This window comes from Eulemur rufifrons, chromosome 12 (assembly GCF_041146395.1).
Source record: "Eulemur rufifrons isolate Redbay chromosome 12, OSU_ERuf_1, whole genome shotgun sequence".
Classification (NCBI taxonomy): Eukaryota; Metazoa; Chordata; class Mammalia; order Primates; family Lemuridae; genus Eulemur; species Eulemur rufifrons.
The window spans coordinates 22,436,297-22,461,608 of record NC_090994.1 but is presented as its reverse complement, the minus strand read 5'-3'; the positions used below and the strand labels follow the sequence as shown (position 1 = coordinate 22,461,608).

At 38.2% G+C, this 25,312-nt stretch overlaps 1 protein-coding gene across 2 annotated transcripts in view; it reads left to right on the top strand.

Moving 5' to 3' along the window:
• The window catches only part of NSD3 (nuclear receptor binding SET domain protein 3), a 98,274-nt gene that overhangs the window by 58,021 nt on the left and 14,941 nt on the right, over positions 1 to 25,312 (top strand). The window contains exons 10-17 of one of the 2 annotated variants that reach the window (XM_069484976.1): positions 868 to 913; positions 3,823 to 3,953; positions 4,346 to 4,474; positions 5,084 to 5,210; positions 12,853 to 13,050; positions 13,890 to 14,063; positions 17,789 to 17,935; positions 21,132 to 21,288. In XM_069484976.1, the coding sequence (XP_069341077.1) occupies positions 868 to 913; positions 3,823 to 3,953; positions 4,346 to 4,474; positions 5,084 to 5,210; positions 12,853 to 13,050; positions 13,890 to 14,063; positions 17,789 to 17,935; positions 21,132 to 21,288 (1,109 nt within the window). Of the gene's footprint in view, positions 1 to 867; positions 914 to 1,823; positions 3,450 to 3,822; positions 3,954 to 4,345; positions 4,475 to 5,083; positions 5,211 to 12,852; positions 13,051 to 13,889; positions 14,064 to 17,788; positions 17,936 to 21,131; positions 21,289 to 25,312 lie in introns of those variants that run through there. The other variant, XM_069484977.1, reaches the window with a different exon arrangement.

Here is a 25,312-nt window from a genome sequence, read left to right as displayed (position 1 = left end):
GTATGTTTTTTTACCTGTTGTAAAAAAAATAAAAAATTTTTTTAAAAAGCTTAGAACAATCCTTAAATAATTACAAAGTGTGTTTCAACATGCATATTTCACCACATCTTAAAAAAACATGAAATTCAATTCATAGCTTAAACAGGAACTCCTCCAAACAGCATCCTTTCTCTAATTCCAATGGTTCAATCCTCAAATTACCACGTGTTTTACATATACATTGGCAGAATAACTTCTGATCTCGCTCTCCTAATGTAGGATCAAGACACTGTTCATAAGACACTCAAGAAAGTGCTTTTGCAATATCACAAACTTATTTTCTTAAGTTTGTACTAGCAGCAAAAGTATTGAGCTTGCAGCTGTATGGAGCCCTGTAGCACTCTCTACAGAGAGGGTCCTGATTCCCAGCAACTTAGCTGTGAGTGCAGGCGCGGAAGGGTCTTAAAGTGGCGTGAGTTACATTAACCTGAGTATCATAGTAAGTAAAAATTTATCCTAACGTCTTTGGGGTGGGAGGGGTTTATAGCAACACTGGGGCTGGTTGCAGAAACAACCCCTCTCCTGCCTCCCAGACACTGAGGAAAGTATTCCTGTTCTCTTCAGATACCAAGGGAATGGTGGGCAAAGTCTTCGCTAGAGAGCATGTGGCTGTGTGTTGTCACTTGGTTTTCAGCACAGGCAGCTAGGATTTACACCCTCCCTGACCTTGAGACAGAGAACTTTACCCAGAAGATGGGACTGAGTTCAGATTTCAGATACATTAATCACTCATCATTACTTAGATTTATGAAAGTATTTTTTTCTCTCTGTTAATAATTAAAAGTGTAAAAAATTCCTTGTTAATGCCGTGTTTTTCTGTCCGAACAGGTTGAAACAGTTCCTCAGGCTACAGTGAAGACTGGATTACAGAAAGGTGAGTTCATATTATTATGTTGCTTTGCAATTCCTTGATTAAAACCAATTTTTAAGAATTACTTATTTGTACTTCATGTATTTTTGTCTGTCTCTGTAAATCATTGTTGTTGCTCTTCAGTGTGAAATTGCAGTATTCCCCAGTGTTTGTGTGTGCGTGTGTGTGTGTGTGTGTGTGTGTGACTTTTAGAGTTGATCTTACTCTTATGAAAAGTAAGTCTCTTATGAACAGTGAAAAGTCTTATTTGTTTTGGTAAATTGGAGAACACCACGTAGACTTGATACTGTTTCCAGCTTTTCTCCATAAGATTCTGGGGTTTCACTGGCTTATAAACTAGGGATGTGACGAATCCACTTTTTTAGGTATTCGACTGAATACCGAATAGTAGCTATTAATGTTTGTCAAACATGGACTATGACAAATCAGACAAGACAACCTGATTGAAAAAAATCTTGCCACATTTATTTTTACAGTGCTGTAAAATCTTTTTTTGTAAATTAAAATGGTTCATAGCATATTTATAGCCACTATTAGATGACCTTATGTGAATCTATTTGAGATATGCACAAAGTTTAAGAAACCTTAAACTTATATCTGTATTTTCTGTGTGCAATTTGACTACAGTACAAACTCCATAGCATGATTCGTGCGTTTTTGGTGAGCTCAAACTGTATTTATACCTGTAGTTTACTCTGGGCAAATTGCATTATTTAAAAAAAAATAAATAAATAAAACACCAGCCTCTCTGCATTCTCGGGGAGAAGTCTGCAGCGATGGTCTCCGTGGAGATCCTCAGCAGAACTGAACAGCCTCTCGGAGGGAACACTGCTTGGCGGAGCTCCAAGAAAAGGCATCGCGATGGCTGCGAGATTAGGAGGCCTGATTGCGTTGTGTTTCCACCATTCCACAGGGTCGGCGGACCGGGGAGTGCAGGGCTCTGTCAGATTCAGTGACAGCTCCGTCTCCGCAGCGATTGAGGAAACTGTGGACTGAGATTCCTGTACAATTTCATCCCAGAAACTCCAGACTTGTAGTCTCCATGCAAGATTTCTTTGTCGGCTGCTTGATAAACAGTTTCTTTGTTTTCGATTTTGATTTTGCCAGTCGTCATTATTGGCATTTTCCTGCCTGGTTTCTTCTTCAAGACTCTGAACAATTGCTTTAACATTCAAATGATTTTTTGTTTTTTTGGTCTGAGCTGGATGGGTACAGCTTTTAAATCATGGGTCCAGCCTAAAAACCACCGTTTATCTTACACTGATCAATTTCAACATGGACTGTTTTTGGTTTTTTGTTTTTAAATAAAGCATCATTAATGCACATCTGCAGGGTTTTGCCAAACAGCCCAACTGTATACATTACAATCATTAAAAGCTTTTTTTTAAATATTGGTGCCGTTGTCATGGAGAACAGCATGACAGCTGCCTTTGGCAGTTTGTCATTTTTCTAGCATTTTCAGAAACTCATCGGAAATGGCGGTACCTGTGTTTCCCTTCGAAAGCCTCTCAGTACAGCACTCCTGTTCCTCTGTTAAACTCCTTGTTAATCCAGTGATCTTTTAGGCCAAGGAAATACTTTGTGGTGGTGTTCTGGGTCCATACACCAGCAATGAAGGAGATAGATTTGTGTACTTGTGTTTTTAAATCAGCATTAACATGGGCAGGCACCCTCATGTATAGATGTCAGGAAACATTCAGTGAAAACCTTGTAGGATGGGATGTGATAACGAGGTTCCAGTAATCTGAGCAGTCTCACGAGGCCCACAGCCTCCAGCACAGACCGTGGCTGTGCGCCAAGTGCTGCTCTCACTCAGCCTGTCTCGGATCTTCCTGGCCGCAGGGGACTTGTTTCTCTGCGGTCTCTTCTGGACTGCACACTTCCACCATAGCTTGCTGGGCTGATCTAGATGTCTGTTTGTTGTATGGAAATTTTGGGGGAAAAAAATCCAAAACACAAACTGTGGGTTGAAATATTAACCGTCTCCTTGGTTCCTTGGTATTCACCGTGCCTGATCTGCACATTTCATCGTGGCTGTTTCTGTATAGCCTATACTGCATTAGCCCAAGAGATTGTTGCTTTGTAACTTTTTGCACTATTGTTTTGGCTGGATTTGTATTACACACAGTTTTAAAAAAAAAAAAAAAATTCCACACTACTCTCTGCCTTTTTTTTCCATATTTATTCCTTCCCGCACAAATTCCACATAGAGGCCTCCCGTCCAGCTCTGCGTGATCTGGCTGCACGTGAACACTGATTGTCCAGTTACAGCCCTCGCAGTGCGCCTCCTAAATGGCGTGACATATGCAGCTGTGCCGCAGCACTTGTTAATGGTCACAATAAATGCCACTTCACCAAGGAAGTCTCAGATGAACAATTGTGAACATCCAAAATTTATTTGGGGGGCAATAATCAACTGAATTGCAAAATTCAGGGGAAAATGGCACTATCCGTGTACGAATCGAATACAAATCAAAGATTTGTCACATCCCTAATAAAAACAAGATGGAGATGTCTCTGCGACCATATTTGTAAGCTACACAGTGTGTTGGGTTTTATGTCTTCCCCCTCCAAATTGAATGGTTCTTTGAATTGCTCCAAATCAATCGGCTATCCTGCAGTTTTGATAGAATCGGTTTTTAGGTTGGAACTCGGGCTCTGTTGACTGAAGATAGCTTTAGAGCAGGAGAACTGAATTAAATGTTTTGATAGAGCGGTTGTAAATTAAATCACTCACTACCAGGAAGGTCAGAAGCTTATGAAGTTTTGACTCCTGACTTCAGTGTTACAAAGAGAGCTGTGCTTTTTTCACACTAAAGACGAGTTTGGGGAAAGAATATATTCTCCCACAAAAAAAAATTAAAACAATTTTAAGCACTATTTTAGGATTAATTTCAGTGTGTTGTATTAAGGTGCCAGCGAGATTTCAGATTCCTGTAAACCTCTAAAGAAAAGGAGTCGCGCCTCCACCGATGTAGAAATGACTAGTTCAGCATACAGAGACACATCTGACTCCGATTCTAGAGGACTGAGTGATCTGCAGGTAAATATGTTCAAAGGTCTGCACACAGTGCTGTTTTTGCTTTGCAAAACCAAAGTAGCATAATGCTTTTGCCTGACTTACTTGGAAAAATCAGGGAAAATTTTTAAATACTCATAGGATACCCAAATCACTTTGGTTATTTTGTAATTTAAGAATGCCTTAATTTTGTTGTTCTTTTATCTAACAGAAGTATAGTTTGTCTTTAATTTTAACTACAGTTTCTCCCCAAACTGCAGAGATAACGGTATCCATGGTTTTTAGAAAGAAAGAGAGGACGAATGAAATTGTGTCGAGATTTATTTGAGAAAGTCTTACTAGGATTTTCATAGCATCTAATTTTGAGGGAATTTTTGTTTTGTTTTTCTTAAAAATGTGCTATGTTTTCCGTGTAGGTAGGCTTTGGAAAGCAAGTAGATAGCCCTTCAGCTACTGCAGATGCAGATGTTTCCGACGTGCAGTCCATGGATTCGAGTTTGTCAAGAAGAGGCAGTGGCATGAGTAAGAAGGACACTGTATGTCAGGTAGGCAGGCGACAGTCGATCCTGGCTTGAAACTATTGTTTTCATATTCTGCCAATAATAGACTTACCTCCTGTTAAAGAGGGCAGTATGGTTCTAAACTATGATACGATTTCATAGCTGAAGATCTGAAAGCTCTTTCTAGCTCTTCTCTTACATGCAAGCGCCAGTCTTCATTGTGATAAACTGTTATTAATTAGAAGTAAATGGCAGATGGCTAATTTCAAAACTTTTCTTAAATTTGAGTTCATATTAACTTTTTAAATGTATTTTTACCCTTTTTGAAAAATACTGTTTTGCCTTGTGGAGAAACATGAAAGTATGCAGATCTCAAAGAAGGAGGCATAAAAGATCAAGTATGACTTTTAAACTTTTTACCATATTGGGTCTGGAAATACTGTCATTGTCTAGTTCGGTGGTTCTCAAAGCAAAGGCCAAGGAACAGCAGCATGGTCAGGATACTGTTAGAAATGCAAATTCTTGGGCCCGACCCCAGACCTACTGAATCAGAGCCTTGGGGTGAGGGACCCAGTAATCTGTTTTAAACAAGCCCTCCGTGTGATTCTGATGTTTGTTAAAGTTTGAGAACCATTGCTTTTTGCCATGTTACAGATCTGTGAAAGCTCTGGTGACTCTCTGATTCCTTGTGAGGGAGAGTGCTGCAAACACTTTCACCCGGAGTGCCTGGGGTTGACATCACTCCCTGACGGAAAGTTCGTCTGTATGGAATGCAAAACCGGTAAGCTTCCTGACTTCGACAGATGTGGAGAGACAACAGGGGGGAAGAGAAATGCGCAGTGGCAACAGTCCCCATGCATCAAATTCTCATCACTTATCTGGTCCTCCGCCCCCCATAGGTGTTTCACCAAATTTATTGATACCATCCAGGGATTAGGCTTCCCAAGATAAAAGAGTAGTCCGATTTCCTCCTACCATCAAATCTAGTAAATTAGTGAGATGAATTTGTTTTATCTACAGAGTTATACAAAGTATGTGCATGGAGTTATTTTTCAGATGGGTTTGAGATTTTTTGTGCTCAATAAATTGGTTTAAGGTCCTTAATGGACTGGAGCAAGTATCAGTCAAAACTATAACCATGATGATTGTATTTTTTAGTGGAAATATAGAGCTTCTGGAAACTTTTTTTTAAAACTTGAGGTTCACTAGTTATTTCTTATCCCACTCTCCTTAGAATACCACCCCTCAAAATAATTTATAGAAAAATCAATGTGCCAGTTTCTTCTCTGTGTAGCCGTGATGCTGGTTAAAGTCATGGAAAGCAGGAAGTGGTTGTTTAATCTGTAACAGCATGGCGAGTGAAAACTCAACTGGAGATGGCATGGTAGTGCTTCTAGGAACCATGTGTGTGCTCTCCCGTTTGTTTCGGTTTCGTTTTAGCTCTTAAGAACTAAGAGTTGATTGGATATCAAGTATATATGATATGCTCATCTCACCCTTGACTCTTTATTTTTCTACCCCTTTAATTTCATTCTCACAGATATTTATTTTATCCTTTTTTATTTGATTGTATGCCTCCTAAAATCCTTTTTTTTTTTTTTGAGACAGAGTCTCACTCTATTGCCCGAGCTAGAATGAGTGCCGTGGCGTCAGTCTAGCTCACAGCAACCTCAAACTCCTGGGCTTAAGCGATCCTACTGTCTCAGCCTCCCGAGTAGCTGGGACTACAGGCATGCGCCACCATGCCCGGCTAATTTTTTGTATATATATATTTTAGTTGTCCATATAATTTCTTTCTATTTTTAGTAGAGACGGGGGTCTCACTCTTGCTCAGGCTGGTCTCGAACTCCTGACCTCGAGCGATCCACCCGCCTCGGCCTCCCAGAGTGCTAGGATTACAGGCGTGAGCCACCGCGCCCGGCCCTAAAATCCTTTAGACAAAAAGTTGGCAATTTTTATTTTTATTTATTTATTTATTTATTTTTTTACCAAACATTGACTTACCAACTGCCAGGTGCTGTTAATACTAAGCAATTTGTCCTAGTATCTCAATTGATCCTCATAACATTATGAGATACAGGTATTATTATTATTTCCATTTTTCAGAAGGGGAAACTGAGGACTTGAGAGTTTAGTACCCTGCCCAAAGTCACAAAGATAGCACATGAAAAAACTGGAATTTAAACCCAGGCAGCTTGACTTCATAGTCCTTGCACTGTACCATTGCCTTCTACCCCCTTGGCCAAGTAGGATGGACATCATATGTCACAAATCATATATCCTAACACATACACACTCAGTCACGTACACAAATTAAGCTGTGGAAGCTGTTTAGAACATAGAACATATTTTTCCTATATAAAATATTTTATTCATCACATTCAGACTCTGCAGTAAAACTTTTGAACAGTTTGCCAACTGGCAGTCTCAGGGTAACAACTGCACAGTGTTTATTTGGCCTTCAGAATGTGTTTTCACTTTTGAACATGGATTGGCATATACTTCTGGCTCCCCACATTCCCAGTCATCCCTTTTTCTAAACCTCTGTCACTCCAGTCATTTAGGTAACCTGCATGGCCCCTTTAAGGATTCAAGTATGTAATCCCAGATTTAAACTATTGACAGGAAGGACTGTGTATCTCAGTACTAAAACATTCTTATGGCTCCTTTATCTTAGCTCTAGAATCCAATAAAATGCTGCCCAAAAAGGTTAGATATAATCCAGTTTGGTATGTATCTATTAGGAAATTTAAGAGGGAAATATGCTTTAAAAATAAGTAGAACAAGGTTGGAGGACTCATACTTCCTGATTTCAAAGTTTACTACAAAGCTACAGCAGTCCAAACAGTGATAGTGGCATAGACAGACACGCAGACCAAAGGAGTAGACTAGAGAGCCCAGAAATAGGCACCTGCGTGTATGGTCACATTTTTTTTTTTTTGACAGTGCGCCAAGACCATTCAGTGGGCAAAGGACAGTCTTTTTAACAAACAATGCTGGAAAAGTTGGATATACACATGTAAAAGAATAAATTCGGACCCTTACCTAACACTATAAACAAAAACAAAAATCGACTCAGAATGGACCAAAGACCAAAATATAAGAGCTAAAACTATAAAACACTTAGAAGAAAACATAGGGGAAAAGCTTCATGACATTGGATTTGGCAGTGGTTTCATAGATAGGACACCAAAGGCACAGGCAACAGAAGGAAAACAGACAAATTGGGCTTCATTAAAATTAAAAACTTCTGTACACCAAAGGACGCTATCAAAAGAGTGGAAAGGCAACTCACAGAATGGAAGAAATTATATGCAAATCATTTCTTTTTTTTTTTTTTTTTTTTTGAGACAAAATCTCGTTCTTTCGCCCTGGCTAGAGTGCCATGGCGTCAGCCTAGCTCACAGCAACCTCAAACTCCTGGGCTTAAACGATCCTACTGCCTTAGCCTCCCTGGGACTACAGGCATGTGCCACCATACCCAGCTAATTTTTTCTATATATATTTTTAGTTGGCCAGATAATTTCTTTCTATTTTTAGTAGAGACGGGGTCTCGCTCTTGCTCAGGCTGGTCTCGAACTCCTGACCTCAAGCAGTCCTCCTGCCTTGGCCTCCCGGAGTGCTAGGGTTATAGGCATGAGCCACCGTGCCTGGCCTGCAAATCATTTCTGATAAGGGATTAATACCCAGAATAAATAGAGGGCTCCTTCAACTCAACAGCAAAAAACCAAACAACCCAGTTCAAAATTTGGCAAAGAACTTAAGCAGGTATTTCTCCAAAAAAGATACATAGGTGGCTAGTAAGCACATGAAAATATGCTCAACATAATTAGTAATTGGGGAATGCAAATGAAAACCACAATGAGTTGCCACCTAACGCTCAGTAGGATGGGTACTATTTAAAAAAGAGAAAACAATGTGTTAGCCAAGACGTGGATAAATTGGAACCCTTGTGCATTGCTGGTGGGAACGTAAAATGGTATAGTGGCTTTGAAAACAGTATGGCAGTTTCTCAAAAAATTAAACAGTTACCATATGTTCCAGCAATTCTACTCTAGGTATGTACCCAAGAGAAAAGAAAGCAAGGATTCCAACAGATATTTGTACACTTATGTTCATAGCAGCATTATTCACAATAATCAAAAGGTAGAAACAACCCAAATGTCTATTGATGGATGAATGGATACACAAAATGTAATATGTACATACAATGGAATATTACTCAGCCAGAAAAGAAATGAAATTCTGTTAACATGCTACAAAATGGATGTACCTTGAAGATATTTTGTTGAGTGAAATAAGGACAGAAAAGGACAAATATTGTGTGCTTCCATTTATGTAAGGTACCTAGAGTCGTCAATTTCTTAGCGACAGAAGTAGAATGGTGGTTACCAGGGCTGTGGGGGAGGGCGCGGTGGGGAGCGGTTTAATGGGTACCGAGCTTCAGGATGGGGCAATGAAAAGGTTCTGGAGACAATGGTGGTGGTTGCACAACGATGTGCATGTACTTAGTGCCACTTAATTGTACACTTAAAAATGGTTAAAATGTTAAACTTTATGTTATATATTTATATTTACCACAATCATAAAAAGCAATTAAGTGCTTTTGATTTATTTATGACATGACCAATTTGGTACAGTTCTAACATTGGAAATGAGAACTCACCTTCAAACCATTGTTTATGGTCATATAGGCAGTTTTCCTTTATTTATCAAATGATAAACACTTTCCATGTAAAAGTACTACAGAATACATCTCCAATAAGTTCTTATACTGCCACTTTCTATTTAAAACAAATGTGATTTCTAGAAAGAAAGCATTTTCATTTACCCTTTTGAATAAAATGTGTAATAAAAAGAGACTACAAAAAGAGTTCTGGAACAGACAATTTTACTTATCACTTACATATTCCTCCTCACCCCCCATCTCCAATCCTTGCCTCAGGACTAACTTTGACTTATGTATGTATGTATGTATGAATGTATGAATGAATGAATAACAGTCTCTTGCTCTGTCGCCTGGGCTAGAGTGCAGTGGGGTGATCATAGCTCACTGCAACCTCAAACTCCTGGGCTTAAGTGATTTTCCTGCCTCAGCCTCCAGAGTAGCTGAGACTAGAGGCACGTGCCACCACACCCAGCTAATTTTTCTATTTCTTGTAGAGACAGGGTCTCTGTCTTGCTCAGGTTGGCCTCAAGTAATCCTGGCCTCAAGAGTGGTAGGATTACAGGCGTGAGCCACGATGCCCAGCCTAGACTGATTTATTCTTAATGGAGACCAGTTCCTAGTAGGAAGGGAGGGTATTGAAACATTCACGTGCTAGAGCTTTAGTCTTAAAGAGGTTTGGTAGTTAAAATGTCTGTTGGCATAGCAATTGCACTAGTTTTAACAGTTTTCTTTTATATTAGACTTACTTTGATCATTATGTAAATGAAGGCCTATTTTATTTTTACATAGAGCAGTTTATGTATTAGGCAAAGCTTTAAAGTGAAACTCTTACCTTTAGAACATGTATTTTTTTTTAAATTTCTGAAAGTTATTTTAAAAAATACTATTCCCTTTATATCTGTATACATGATAAAATGTTCTTTGAAATTACATATGTAACAAGACAACAAAACAACCCTGCTGTACTTTATGTCTGCAACAAAGGCAGTTAAAAAAAAATATGAACATCACAGTTGTAAGTACTCATTTTAAAGAATTTTTATAATTCAGCCAATTTGTAAAGGTTAGATACTTCCAGAATCAAAGAACAATACTGCAATTCAACTAACTTTCTGGAAAGACAAACAAAACAAAACTATTCCTTGTATTTTTTTCTTCAGATTTTTTAATGGGCATTATAAGAAAAATGAGCAAAAGACTTGAACACTTCTCAAAAGATTCTATCCAATAAACATTGACCAGTTTGTTATAATTTGCAGTTCTTTAACTACAACTAAACATTTCTTTCTGTACCTTTATTGCCTCTCTTGTGAATTATCTATTTGTGTTTCTTGTCCATTTATGTTTTGGGGTGTCAAAGGTGTTCTTATCAAATCATGAGATTTTAAATTTATTTCTAATTACACAATACATAACACATTGTTATGAAAATATCATAATTACAGTTCTAGCTGATGTCTTCCTTGGTCACCACTCTTAATTCCAGACCCTTACCTAGTTCAGCCCTCACCAGAGACAATCATTGTTACTCATTTGATGTTTAGCCCTGTAAAACTTTGTGTGTGTCTGTGTGTGTGTGTGTTTGTGTGTGTGTGTTATAATAAAATTGTATCATACCATTGTTCTGCAGGAGCTCTTTTTTTTTTCCTTTTTAATTTTTTTATGGAATATATTGAGTATTGATGGAGCTCTTTTTTTTTTTTTTCTTTTGAGACACGAGTCTCACTGTGTTGCCTGGGCTAGAGCACCGTGGCATTGGCCTAGCTCACAGCAACCTCAAACTCCTGGGCTCAAGCTCCTGCCTCAGCTTCCCAAGTAGCTGGGACTACAGGCACGTGCCACCATGCCTGGCTTATATTTTTTAGTTTTAGTAGAGACGGGGTCTTGCTCTTGCTCAGGCTGTTCTCTAACTCCTGACCTCGAGCTATCCTCCCCCCACCTCAGCCTCCCAGAGTGCTAGGGTTACGGGTGTGAGCCACCGCGCCCGGCCGATGGAGCTCTTTTTATGTCAATACAGATATATTCTATTTAATCCCTGCATAGCGTTCCATACTATGTGTATATCATAGTTTATTTAACTCTTCTCCTATCGAAGGACATTTGAGTTGCTTTCATTTGTTTGCAATTACAAACAGTGCTTCAATCAGCATCTACTTATATGTACTCTAAGTCTTCCCTAATGTAGCTATTGAGAAGTAGAATTTCTAGGCCATAGGAAGTGAATGTACTTTTATTTTAATGGATATTTCCTCGTTTCCTTCTAAGGTAGTTCCTTCCAACTTAAACTCGTACCAGCAGTATATGAGTTTCTCTCCCTGCTTATCAATAATTGGTATTATCAAACTCTTTAAGTTTTCTCCTATTTCATAATTGGTTTCAGTTAGCATTTATTTGATTACTAGTGCAGTTGAGTTTTTCATGTTTTTTGGTTGTCTTTCTGCTCTCTGAAAATTGCCTATTTATACCCTCTGCCCACTTTTACATTAGGCTTCTTTGGTTTTTTCTATATTGATATATAGTTCTTTATAAGTCTTATTCAGTTATCTTTGTTTAATATGTTGTATGTATTTTTTCCCATATGTGAACTCTTTATATAACAAAACATAATCCTTTGTCATTTTTGTTGCATATTTTTTCACATCTGTATGTCTTTTACTTGTTTCTTCTTTTTTTTCTGTTCAATTTCTACCATAATTGGCATTGTCTTTTTCCTTAAATGTTTGACACATTTACCAGTGGAGCCATCTGGGCCTAAAATTTTCTTTGTTGGAAAGTTTCCAATTATAGTTTCAATTTCCTTTAATAGTTTACAGAACTATTCGTATTTTCTACTTATTTTTGTGCCAGTATTGGTAAGTTCTGTTTCTCTAGGAATCTGTTCATTCATCTAGATTTTCAGATTTATTAGCAAAAATGTAGTGATACCATTTTACTATCTTTTAAATGTAGGATTTGTAGTGATACCCTATTTTTCATTTTTTATGTCATTAATATTTGTTCTTTTTCTCCTTTTTTTATTACTCTTACGAGGGGTGTCAGTTTTGTTAATCTTTTTCAAAGAACTAGGTTTTACTAATCCTCCCCAATGAATGTTGATTTCACTTCATTCTTGAAAAATATTTACACTGGGTATAGAATTCTGCCTGGGTAGTTGTTTTCTTTCAACTCTTTGAAGGTAGCATTCCATTGTTTTTTGGCTTCCATCTTTCTCTTTCAGTCAGCTCTGTTTAAAAGTAATTGTCTTTTCTGTGGATGATTTGAATATTTTCTTTGTCCCTGATTTTTTACAATTTGAATAAGATATATCTAGCTGTAATTTTCTGCCTCTTTTATTAGGATTATGAGTTTTCATTTTGTGTCTGTTTTGCATATAGAAATTGTAAGTGATTACCTAATGGAATCTGTTTTTCCTTGGCTATTTCTTTTCTTTATTGTAGATAGGGAAGACCTTGCCACTCTCTGTTCCCAAATGTTGAAAAATTCTGTTCTGGGTTTTCTATGGAACTAATTTTGGAGAGCTAAATCATTTTTAGTGTTGTATCTCCAAATTGATAATCAATTATTCTAGCAAAATTTATCAAGTAACCTTTTAATTTGGTCATTTATTTTAAATGCTTTTTGTGTGCGTGTTAAATTTTTATATGTATTAGTAGAGACTCAGGAGTAATTGTTTGATGTCAGTAGCTGCTTCTACTTAAAAGGAGTATGCTTTAATCAGATTTTATTTAATCTATGTTCCCCACCAATTTTCCAGGGCAGCACCCATGTTTTTCCTGTAAGGTGTCTGGTAAAGATGTGAAGCGTTGTTCTGTTGGCGCGTGTGGGAAATTCTATCACGAAGCCTGTGTCCGCAAATTCCCCACTGCCGTCTTCGAGCCGAAAGGATTCCGCTGTCCCCAGCACTGCTGCTCTGCCTGCTCTATGGAGAAAGATATCCACAAAGCAAGTAAAGGTAACGCAGCTAAAGAAGGGGATAAGGGGTTTGTTTGTTTGTTTGTTTTGTTTTTAAAGTGCAGTGGCAAATAATATTTTAAGCACATTGTTATAAACAACAGTCTTCCTCTGTCTATCTCTATGTTTAGCAGTTCAGCCACAATAAATAGCATGTCAAGTGGGGATTAAGTCTAATTCAGACCAGAGAAGAAAATTTCATATGTTCAAAATCATCCTTGAAAATCCCTTAGATCGGCCGGGCGTGGTGGCTCACGCCTGTAATCCTAGCTGTCTGGGAGGCCGAGGCGGGTGGATTGCTCAAGGTCAGGAGTTCGAGACCAGCCTGAGCAAGAGTGAGACCCCGTCTCTACTAAAAAAAATAGAAAGAAATTATATGGACAACTAAAAATATATATAGAAAAAATTAGCCGGGCATGGTGGTGCATGCCTGTAGTCCTAGCTACTTAGGAGGCTGAGGCAGGAGGATCGCTTAAGCCCAGGAGTTTGAGGTTGCTGTGAGCTAGGCTGACACCACGGCACTCACTCTAGCCCGGGCAACAGAGCGAGACTCTGTCTCAAAAAAAAAAAAAAAAAAGAAAATCCCTTAGACCATATTGGATAATACCATCTCTCCAGCGTTGGAACAATTTTTTCTTTGAACCATCTCTAAATGAGTATTAGGCTTGTATTTAGAAGCCCTATAGCATAGGAATGACAGAGCCAAACTAGTGAAGAAAAAATGTTTTTAATTTACTGTAGCTAGCATCACATGGGAACCAAAAAAAGCCCAACTCCAGAAATCTCATATCTAACTGATGTGTTGTTACACAGATTCGTTTTTAACTTGTTTTTAAACAGGCCGCATGATGAGATGTTTGAGATGTCCAGTTGCCTATCACTCTGGGGATGCTTGCATTGCAGCCGGAAGCATATTTGTGTCCTCCTACATTCTCATCTGTAGTAATCATTCCAAACGGAGCAGCAATTCTGCTGCTGCTGTAAATGTAGGCTTTTGTTTCGTTTGTGCCAGAGGTGAGTGTCAGTCTTTTCTCTTTATTGCTTTCTGAGGTCAGTGGCGTATTTCCCCATTAAAACAGAGTCTCGGCATTGGGCGAGAACTCGGGCCATCTAGTACAATCTCCCGCCCGGTGCAGAATTCCATTTTATACCCCTGAGAGAGATGAGCATTTCCAGTAACTAGTCCCTTTTATACTGCTAGACGTCCACATTTTTAGAATATTAATTCTTCTGTAAGTTCACCTAAAACTTGCATTTCTAAAAATAACTTAGAATTGTAAATTCTTAGTTTGTGTATTCAGAGCCTCAAAAGGTTAATCTGTTCCCTTCTGCAAACAATTCTTCTGTTGCAAATAGATCCTTCCCATGTCATATTCTTTAATCCAGAACTTTCAACTGATTGAGATTTCACTTGGAAGGCAAGACTAGCATATTTATTTTTCGATTGTTGATGCCGTATTTTATCATAATGTTTTGGTCTGGCATTGAGGAAGGCCTGGTGGGACAGAGCCAAGCAACATATGTGGTGGTGTTGGTAAGAGCCAGCAGGGCAGGCGGTCTCCCCCGCCAGCTGCCAAGACTGATCAGCTAGAAACAGCATCATGTCCCTGAGGGCATCAGTGAACTGGAGTTTGTGATAAATACATTGGAACTTCTTTAGTTGCATATGCTATAGAATATCCGGCTTTATTTCAGATGTAGTATAATAAAACTTTGTTTTGGTACTTAGTAAACATTATAGAAACCAACTAATATCCCCAAATACTGGTTTTTGGTGGTTTTTTTTTAATATAAGTGTTAGGTTTTCTAAACTTCCCGCAGTATGAAATATTCGAAAGGACTGGTAAGGCCCACCAGGCCTCTTAGATTATATTTAAACTATATGGAAGAAAGTGGTTTTTGTTTGTTTGTTAGTTTTTGCTTTAGGAGACAGTTCTTTTAATTTGGTGAAAGTACTATAAAAATATTTTTTTAGTAGAGCTTAGCTAGTAGGATAGATCTTAAGTGGTTTTGCTTTTGTTGCATTTCTGAAAAACAACTTAGAGGAGGTAGCCAGTAAAAGAGCGAGTAACCGGTAGTCCTTTGTGGCGTGGCCAGCTGGGTCCATAGTACGCGCCGTTTCCGGTTGCCTGCGTTTATAAGCGCACAGGGCTGTCTGCCACTAGAGCAGGAAGCATCACGTCGTTCCGACTAGAGCAGTTACGACTGTGTCCTGCTCTGAAACCTGGCTGGTACCTGGAGGAGTAGGTCTGAAAGGTTTCCTGCCACCTTGTAGCAGGTGATAGAAAGGGTTCCAATAGGCAAATAGTAAAAGGCATCGCTAGTGCCTTTCCCATCTCCCCATCCTCAGGCAGTGACGACAGGAAGGAGTTGCTGCATTAGCTTCGCTTCAGAGACTTGGGAAACAGATGAGTAGAAGCGGTAACAGAGTCTCTCAGTGCTTTGCAAACTTTCTCTGTTCTGCCAGTCCTGGGCACTTGCATTGACTGTCGGTGTACAAGCATACATAAGTTAGCTAACATTTTAGATACCAAGTTTATAACTCTTATGTTGGCTTACTTTGAAGTACATTCTGAATCAGTGTATTAACTGATATCCTTTTGCTTTATTTCATTCAATAATTGGGAGACCTTTAAAAGAGGCATTTTCAACTTAGGACAGGTAGAAAATGGTCCACTTACAGAGACTCTAGCCATTGTGGTAAATTTAACTTCTATGACTTGATTAAAAGCTTGAGAATAACATAAATGCAGGGAAAGCCCATGTTTTAACAGCAGAATTTCTATGTTATCAATTTGGCAATTATTCTGGAGGATTTACTGTATTTAACTGCCTATTTAAGCAAGAATACTTAATTCCCAAATATTTTAACTGCAAGACTTTGTATGGTAAACAGAAACCTTCATTTTCCTTTCTAGCATTTGACAAAGAATAATTCTAAATAGATCAGATGTTGGGATTTGAGAGAGCTTAAAAGTCTTTTAGAAGCAAATAATGTATATTATTTTACAAGTATTTGTAGACATCACCCTTTTTAGGAGACATAACTATAATAAATCCACACACAGAAAGGGACACCGTAATCATTTATGTTTTGGTATTAGAAAACTTAGCTTGTTTTGCTTGTTTCTTGCCTCATACAGAAATTGTCCCTCCACTTAGAAGGTTCTTCTCTTAGTTCCTGGTTATGGGGTGTTCACAATCATTAAGCTAAATCTTAAGGACTGGAAGGTCTAAAAATATTTTTAGAAATGTTTCAAGGTTTAGAGGAGCATAGGAAATGTAAAGACATTTTTCAGTGTATTATATATTCTTTAGCATTTCCTTTCATCTAGGGGGTTGTGTAAAAGTAAGTTACTTAATATTCTGTGATTTTCTTTGTAATGGTAATTTAAAATGGATAAGGTAGGCTAGGGTTTTCTTTTCATTTTAATGTTAATTTATATTGCATATGTAAATTGAATTCTGCTAAACACTATCTGAATGAATTACCACAATTGTCCTAAGAAGTTATTTCCCCCATTTGATAAAGATGAGACACTGAAGCCCAGATCACATAATCTGCCCGACGTCACACAAGTGTTACATGGGAGGGACCAGCGTTTGTACCTGATCTTTCTTACTTCAAAGCCTGTATTTTTCTGTACTACACTGCCTCCCTCTATTAAATGTATGACATTCATTTCAATAGTATGTAACTTTTATTAAAGATTCTTATGTTATTAGCACTTTCAAGTTCCATGGTGTCATCTGGGTCAGAGACAGTTCTGAATTTTTCTCAGTGTAGAGTAACATCAAATGAAAATAACACCCCAGAAAGTAAGTAAGTGGTCGCTTCCCTCCCTTCAAAATGATCTCTGAATGAAACTGCTACTGTGATTTGTTAAAGCCTAGATTATCATATACTGACCAGCAACCAAGAGCGATTTCTCCTGGCCCCGCAGTTCCTAGGGTTAGGAGTGGCTTGTAGCTGCATCATGAACTTAACTGGGGGACGGGGGACAGAGGGGAAGGGGGGGTCACAGGTAGGTTGGAGCAGATCTTGTGTTCTTCTCTAAATAGGATAGCTAATATTGGTAGATCAAAAGGACTGTTTTTATAAACCCTTAAGTTGGTAATCGCTTTATATCATGGCAGGGAAAAAATTAAAACAGTCTGCATTGCCTCAGTAAAGTTCGGAAAACCATGGTTCCCTTAAAGTCATGTACTGTACTGATAGAAGAAGGTTTCCTTACCTGGCAGAGGAAGGTAGGATTTGTTTGAGTGTATCTCAAGTTATGAATGGAGAAGAAGAGAGACTTGATTCCACCTTTAAATGCTACTTGATATGTTGAAGGTAGATCGGGGTCTACTATGTTAGGTAAATGATTCTTATTTCTGATTGGTACGTCATTTTGTTCTTGGGGGCGTTGTCATCATAGCACTTCTAAATATTAAGGAATAAAGCTTTATTTTCCGTAGGGGGTTCTCAGTAAGATGGCAAATACCATTCACATTTCCAAATTATTTGGAGTTTTCTTTTGCAGTATATAGGTTTCTATACAGGGATAAGGCATTGAGTTAGCTCCAATTCCGCTTAATAACTGTAGGAAACCTTTCTGTCAGAGCTTGCTTTTTCTTCATATTCTCCCCCCCACCCCTTTAAAGCCCAGCGACATAATAGGTGTTGGTTTATTTTTTCCTCATGGAATCATGGGTAGTTTCATTGCAGCTCGTGTCTTTCTGTTTGTTTCGTATAGGGCTGATAGTGCAGGACCATTCAGACCCCATGTTCAGTTCCTATGCCTATAAGTCCCACTACCTACTGAATGAATCAAATCGTGCTGAGTTGATGAAATTACCTATGATTCCTTCTTCGTCAGCTTCCAAAAAGAAATGTGAGAAAGGTAATAACCGAAATAGTTTATCTCTTGCTTTCATTTTTGCATTTCCTATTTTTTTCTCTTTAAATGAAGGGGGGAAATGTATGCCTGTCAAACACCATCTGTTGCTTTTGGTAAACTCTACCTTGGTCATTGTGACTGTGTCTTCATATGGCTACACAATTATTTAAAAGGGCTTAAAATAATTCCATTATTATAAATTTTTGCTCTTCTCCTTGAATAAATTTTCACACATTCCATATACGTAGGTTATTGAAATAGAAAGACTAGGATTTTGTTCAATATAGATTAGTATTCTAAACACTTCCGGTTTTGTCTGGTGTTAGAACTGTCATTCGTGTTAGAATAGAATAGATACAGTATAATTTGTTACTAACTTTCAGCTAAATAACAAGATAGGTTATTAAAAGAAGGAAACTAAGATATTGATACTTAAAAGTTTGATTTTAGAATGCATTCTATCATTTTGTTTCTTAAATGTTTTGTTAAGATGCTATTTAAACTAGTTGCCCTTCCCTTAGAAGTTGGTGGGCAGCTGGGGGGAGGTTACCCCAAACACTGGATGTTGGAAGGCAACTCAGCTGAATTGCTGATGGAGGATTTATCCACAGAGAACCAAGAGCTAAATGTACATTTATATTCTCCCAGTTAGTTTAATCTATGGAAGAAAACTATATTGTGTTTACTTTTCCATAGCCTCCTTGTAACAAAGGAAAGACGTGACTTAACTATAATACTACTATTTGAGGAGTTATTATCCCAGAGGGAAAAATAAATGAGCTTGAAAGGTGAAGGCCTTTTCTTGTACACATTCCTATTATGGTCTGGGGCCAGGTTCAGAATCTTTAAAGAAAACTTTATTCATACCTAATACACCATGTATATACACTAGGTATATTTGAGATGGCTTTTTTAAAATTATTTGTGTTGCCTGTTTGATGTACCTTTGCTCTTTGTCAGACATGTGAAATGGCAACTCATGACTAAAACAAAGATAACTCAGCAAGTTGATGGGAGAGAGTATTGGCTTATTTGTTTATTTTCCATTGAATCAGATTATATCACCTTATTGATGATACTGCCTACTTCTAAAACAAAGATGAACATAGGTTTGACTTACTCCATAATCAGTGTACCAAAGCATTTTAGGAAATGCTTTAGTTTCCTGTTAGTACCTTTACAAAATTAGAGTGATTCAATTGTTGCTTACTTTGTTTTCAGTACTAAATATTAACCTTCACATTAATTGAAATTATTTTGAGCCCTCTGTTCGCTTAGCTTGAACCATCTTACTCCGCTTGCATCCTAAAGTAGTTTTCTTGCGTAGCACCAAGGTAGATCATTCATACTTTTATTTTTTTCTATTTCCCTTGTGTATTTTAAACATCTTTATCATGATTTTCATTTATGATTCTGGCTCCTGTATTTCCTCTGAAATAAGACGTAAAATTAAGGACTATTCCAAATGTTAAAAATGGCCAGCCTGACTTTTCCACAACAGCACAAATAATCACATGTCCTCTAAAACTGTTTGCAAAGACTGTTCTCCCTGTTGGTCAGTCCTTTCTGATGGAAGAATGAATAATCTCATTTTACTTTAAATTTATAAAAGAATTCCCTTCCTAGGCTTAGAGCACTCAGGCAACTAATCTCTAGGTTGGAGAATTGAGCCAATTAATCCATATTGAGATCTGCAGTCAAAGGAAAAAAATCCCGATAATTGAAGTAAAAGCTTTTAAGCAGAGGAAATATAGTAATTTAATTCATCACTGGTTGTATATGGATTTTCTTTTTGTTTTTATGTTAATCAGAAGTTTGCAAGTCTGCAGGAAGACAAGATTTTCTGGAAAATTGATAGCAAATCCTCAAAAGGTTGGAGCATGTGATTGGATAAAGTTGTATAGAGCGCTCTTAACCTTTTGCTTATGAGACTTTAAATCTTAGTACACTCATGGGTTATAGACTTTATTTTCCAATTAAAAGATCAAGTTTTTTGCAGTAAATGTCTTTATCATATTTCATCCTCAGTGGCTAACAACCTTCTGTGTCACTTGTTGAAATATGTATTAGAAATACCTAATCTCCCCCCAGAAATCCCATATCTCTTTGCATTTAAAAAATATATATATTTTTTTGCTACACCTGTTTTGATCTCAATCCAGAGATCATTTTGTGTATTTAAGAGAAGAGGGTTTTGATAGGGAATTTGGAGGGATCTCCTCATATGTGGTACTTCATTCTACAGTGATAATTACTTAGTTTTATGCTATAAAGCAGTGGTTCTCAATATGAAGGCAGAAAAGACTTATATAAATAAAGTTTTTCAGCTGCGTTTAATATTTCAGAAAATGTAACAGAATCACATTTGTGCAAAATAAGGCTGTATGAATTTCTTTTTATTTGGCTATGATTTTAACAATTTAATATTGCTAGTTACTGGGATCAGAATCTCGGATTGGCATTTATGTCTTTGTTAATAAAAATAAGATAAATTGTTACTTTTAAAATGCAGATTTTTTGTTGTGGATAAAATATTTGAAAACATGTAGGTTCACAAACAAAGAAAAAGGGGATCCTTGGTGAGTGAAAAAGTTGCAGACCACTGCTGTATAGCCTGCGCAACTATCTTCATGGAAATGATGATGATGTAATCACCAATTTGAGAATCTACATCCCTTTTGCTTTTTTGGAAAGAAAAAAGTACTGATAACTGATTGGCTATTTTCATTCTTGCTGATTTTATTATAAAGGGATTTAGTTAACTGTGGCACTGGATTAAAATACAAACATAACTGTTGCTTTCTTAGCTCTGAAGGAGAAAAGAAAGTTGCTACTTACATTTTTAAAATTCTGCTCTCAAATCTACTCAGTTGAAAGATCTTATGCTTCTATTTTGTCACATGTTAAGAGTTTTAGCTGCTTTCTAAACTGATACCTCAATAGCCCACATTTTGGAGGAGTAAAGAGTACAATAATGCTTGTACTCAAAAGCTCTGAATTCTGGCCGCTGAAGCCCTGAAAAATAGCTAAATATGTTCATTTGCTATTTTAATCCATCACTATAGATATGACTCAATCCCTTTGTTATTTTTCCCCGATTTGAATCCAATTTAATATGCTCAAAAGATAACTTTCTCCCTTCTCTTTCTTTTTCTCTTTCCTCTCTTCTCAGTTATTAAGACTGTTTATTTGTTTCAAGGTGGAAGACTGCTCTGCTGCGAGTCCTGCCCGGCCTCCTTCCACCCCGAGTGTCTGAGCATGGACATGCCAGAAGGCCGCTGGAATTGCAACGACTGCAAAGCTGGCAAGAAACTACATTACAAGCAGATTGTTTGGGTCAAATTGGGAAATTACAGGCAAGTTTTTCTAAGGACAAAGAGGAAATATTCAGTCATTGTGCAGGCTAGGTTCATGATCTGGATACAAAGCAGCTAGCAGGTGGACAGGTGGAACAGCACAGAAAAGAAAAAACATTAAAAAAGAAAGAAAAGAAAAAACATTGAGTCTGGGTTGTTCAGGAGTTGGGAAAGTTATGTTGCTGTTGAATTTTTTCCCTTTTCTTTGGGATTGGTTGGTTGATTTTTGATTTTAAGTCTGAAAGTTATTTTATACTAATGAACTATGTACTACTAGATTTTGGAATAAAAGGTCTTATGTGGACAGTGGAGGTGAGGTTTTCTTTGTCTTAATTAGATTTACATTGATTTCTGATTTCTAATAAGATTAAGAGTTTGTATCCTGGCCAAAACAGCTCTTTGCCCATGAATCCGGTCCATTTTGTTCTAGCTAGAAGCCCTACACTGTGTGTAAAGAGAGAGCTTTTTAGAATTTAAGGAGAGAGATTATTCCAATCAGAGCCTATTTAGTTCTTAAGGGAATGAAGTAGGAAGTATGTGTGATTGCCATTATTTTAATAAAACTTTCTCCTTTAAGGCTTTTAACAAGCTTTCACTGAACAAGTATAGCAATATATTATTAAAACTCTACATTTTGGCTGGGGGTGGTGGCTCACATCTGTAATCCTAGCACTTTGGCTGGGGGCACAAGGATGGATTGCTCGAGGTCAGAAGTTCAAGACCAGCCTGGGCAACATAGCAAGACCTCATCTCTACAAAAAATAAGAAAAATTAGTTGGGTGTGGTGGTGCACAGCTGTAGTCCCAGCGACTCAGGAGGCTGAGGCAGGAGGATCACTTGAGCCCAGGAGTTTGAGGTTGCAGTGAGCTACCATGATGCCACTGCACTCCAGCCTGGGCAACAGAGGTAGACCCTGTCTCTAAACAAACAAACAAAAACTATATTTTGAGGCATGTATTTATCATTTTACTAAGAAAATAGTTACTATTCAAGATAGCACAACAGAGTTCTGCTTTTCAATCAGAATCCCAAGTAAAACATGTTTCTATAGAATTTCAAACATACTGTAATTTTTTAAGGAGGAGCTATGTTGTTTTCTGTTTCAAATATGCTGATTGCTTACCTATTTAAGTTTTGTTGTTTTTTTGTTTTGTTTTGTTTTTTAAGCCAGGGTCTGGCTCTGTCACCCACGCTAGAGTGCAGTGGCATCATCATAGCTCACTGCAGCCTCAAACTCCTGGGCTCCAGGTATCCTCCTGCCTCAGCCTCCTGAGCAGCTGGGACTACAGGCAGACACCACCACTTCTGGCTAATTTTTCTATTTTTTTGTAGAGTGCTCAGACTGGTCTCGAACTCCTGGCCTCAAGCTATCCTCCCACCTCAGACTCCCAAAGTGCTAGGATTATAGGTGTAACCCACCGTGCCCAGCCTACCTATTTAATTTATATTTTTTTACTATTAATAAGATTTAATAAGCACTTTATACCAGGCTCTGTTCCAAAAATTCTAAAAATGGGTTATTTCATTTAGTTTTCACTGTGCCCTCAGGAAGTACAGTTGACTCTTGAACGATACAGGGGTTAGGAGTACTAACCACTCCCCACCCCCGCCACGTGCATACGTGCCCCCGCCCCCAACCCTGGCACAGTTGAAAATCCCCGTATTGGCTGCGCGCCGTTGCTCACACTTGTAAATCGTATCACTTTGGGAGGCAGAGCCGGGAGGACGGCTTGAGGCCTGGAGTTGGAGGGTGCAGTGAGCTCTGATCAGGACCCACACTCCAGCCTGGCCCACAGAGCTAGGGCTTGTCTCCTTGTCACCACTTGATGTGGAATCTACTTGATTTCTCTCCTGCCTCCCTGTCTGGCACTGCACGGTCTAGTGCAGTAGCCACTGGCAGCTGTGACTGTTGAACCCTTTTGGAGCCAGTCCGATGTGAGATGTGCCGTTGAGTGTGAAATACACTCTTGTTGGGCAGCGGTGGCATGGACAGGTGTGGGACACCTGGCATGCGCTCTACAAGGGGTGTTGCTCCTTGGCCACCGCCTTCCCTTGGCCTCAGTGAGCCGGACCCCGGCGCTCCCCTCCGTGGCCATCACTGGCCGTCCGAGTCTCCGCCAGCCAAGCCCTTAGCAGGTGGCGCCGGCCAGAGTCCCGCCTCCTATTTAACTTTTAAAACTTCATTTTTGGCTGAGATCAGGGCATTGAAGTTGAGAAGGCCTCACATATGACAGGAACCCTCTAAGTCCTTAAAAAAAAAAAAATTGACAGTTTGAATACATAAACAATTTTATATTGTACGGCAAAAGATATCATAAAGTTTTAAAAAGGTAATGTCAAACCAGGGGTATTTGCTCTTCTGTGTTCAGTAAGAGAAGACAAATAGAAAAGGCGCAAAGAATAGGAAATAGAAAATAAACATGGAAAAATGCTCAGCCTCACTAAAAATAAATGCACATTAAAAAGATTTTTTTTTCCAGTTAACAGATTGGCAAAGATTTAAAAGACTGATAATTTTGTGTGCAGCGAGGGCGTGAGGAAATGGCTGCTTCCTGTAGTGCAGTCTGCTAACACATGTCAGAATTAAACCCTTTGACTGGCACTCTACTTCAGGAAAGTTAGAGAAAAAAATTGAATAAGCAGGCAAAAATTTATTTATAGCGGTGTTCATTATAGTATTATTTCTAATTGCAAAAATTTGAAATAACCCAAAGGCTCAGTCAGTAGGGAGGGGATCTGAGAGAGAAACCATGGTGTGTCCGTGTTGTAGAAAACCATTAAGCCAATGAAAGGATAATGCAGGTCTGTATAGTAACATGGGAAGATATCCATGACATATAATATGTTTATACAATCTGTAAAAATTGTAGCTCTATAATATGTTTTTAATACCTGGAAAGAAATATATCTAATGTTAATAATCTAAGGGATAAGATTACAAGGGAAGGCATTTTTACTTTTCTATTATATATTTCTGCATTGTTTTAATTTTTAAAAAATGCACATACTGCTTTGATTTTTTTTTTTTTTTTTTTTTTTGAGAGCTTTGCTCTGGCACCCCAGCTAGAGTGCAGTGGCATCATCCTAGCTCACAGCAGCCTCAAACTCCTGGGCTCAAGCAATCCTCCTGCCTCAGCCTCCTGCGTAGCTGAGACTACAAGCACATGCCACCTCCCCTGGCTAATATTTTTTATTTTTGGGGTCTCGCTCGTGCTCAAGCTAGTCTTGAACTCCTGGCCTCAAGCGATCCTTCCACTCCAGCCTCCCAGAGTGCTTCAGTTACAGGCATAAGCCACCACGCCCGGGCTGCTTTCATAATTTAAAAAAAATATATCTTTCCAGGGTGAGGAGGAGTGACAATTAATCAATTTAAGACATTCCTGGATAAGAAATATCTAAAACAGTGTGAGGAGCCTTCAGAGTAATTTTTTTTAAAGTTAAAGTATGAAAATATCTTTAACTTAATTTGAATACTTAAATTTTAATCACATTACATTTTAAAAGAAGCCCAAAGCAGCGCTCGAGTTAAGTTCACAAACCCATTGAGATTTTATATCTAGGTCAGATTCTTCTTGTATGTTTTGGAAAGACTTCCATCCATGAACTAATTCTTGATATGTTTCTTTCCAATCAGGCCCAGGGGGCCACATGAAGCTGTTTATTTTCAATAGCTCGTTACTCCAGTGTGCTGCTTCCTGGGGGAAAATGCAAGGATCTGGAACAGCCCCTGGCAGAAAGTGTGCCTCTTCTTGCTGCCCGTGGTGAATGCAGGAATCGTGCAGATAATTTAATTACCCTAAAACGGTTTGGGAATAAATAGAGCCTGCTTTGAGGATAAGCCTCAAAGACTGATCACATAAAATAGTGGGTTTTGTCTTGTTTTTTTAAAGCGATTTGAGCATGGATTCTTACCCATGTTTTTAATTCTTAGATGGACAGCAAGATATCTTGCATATGATGCTTATTCAAGCTCTCTCACATAAACCTGGGGGTACAACCATGTCTTTGTTTATCTTCTCAACAG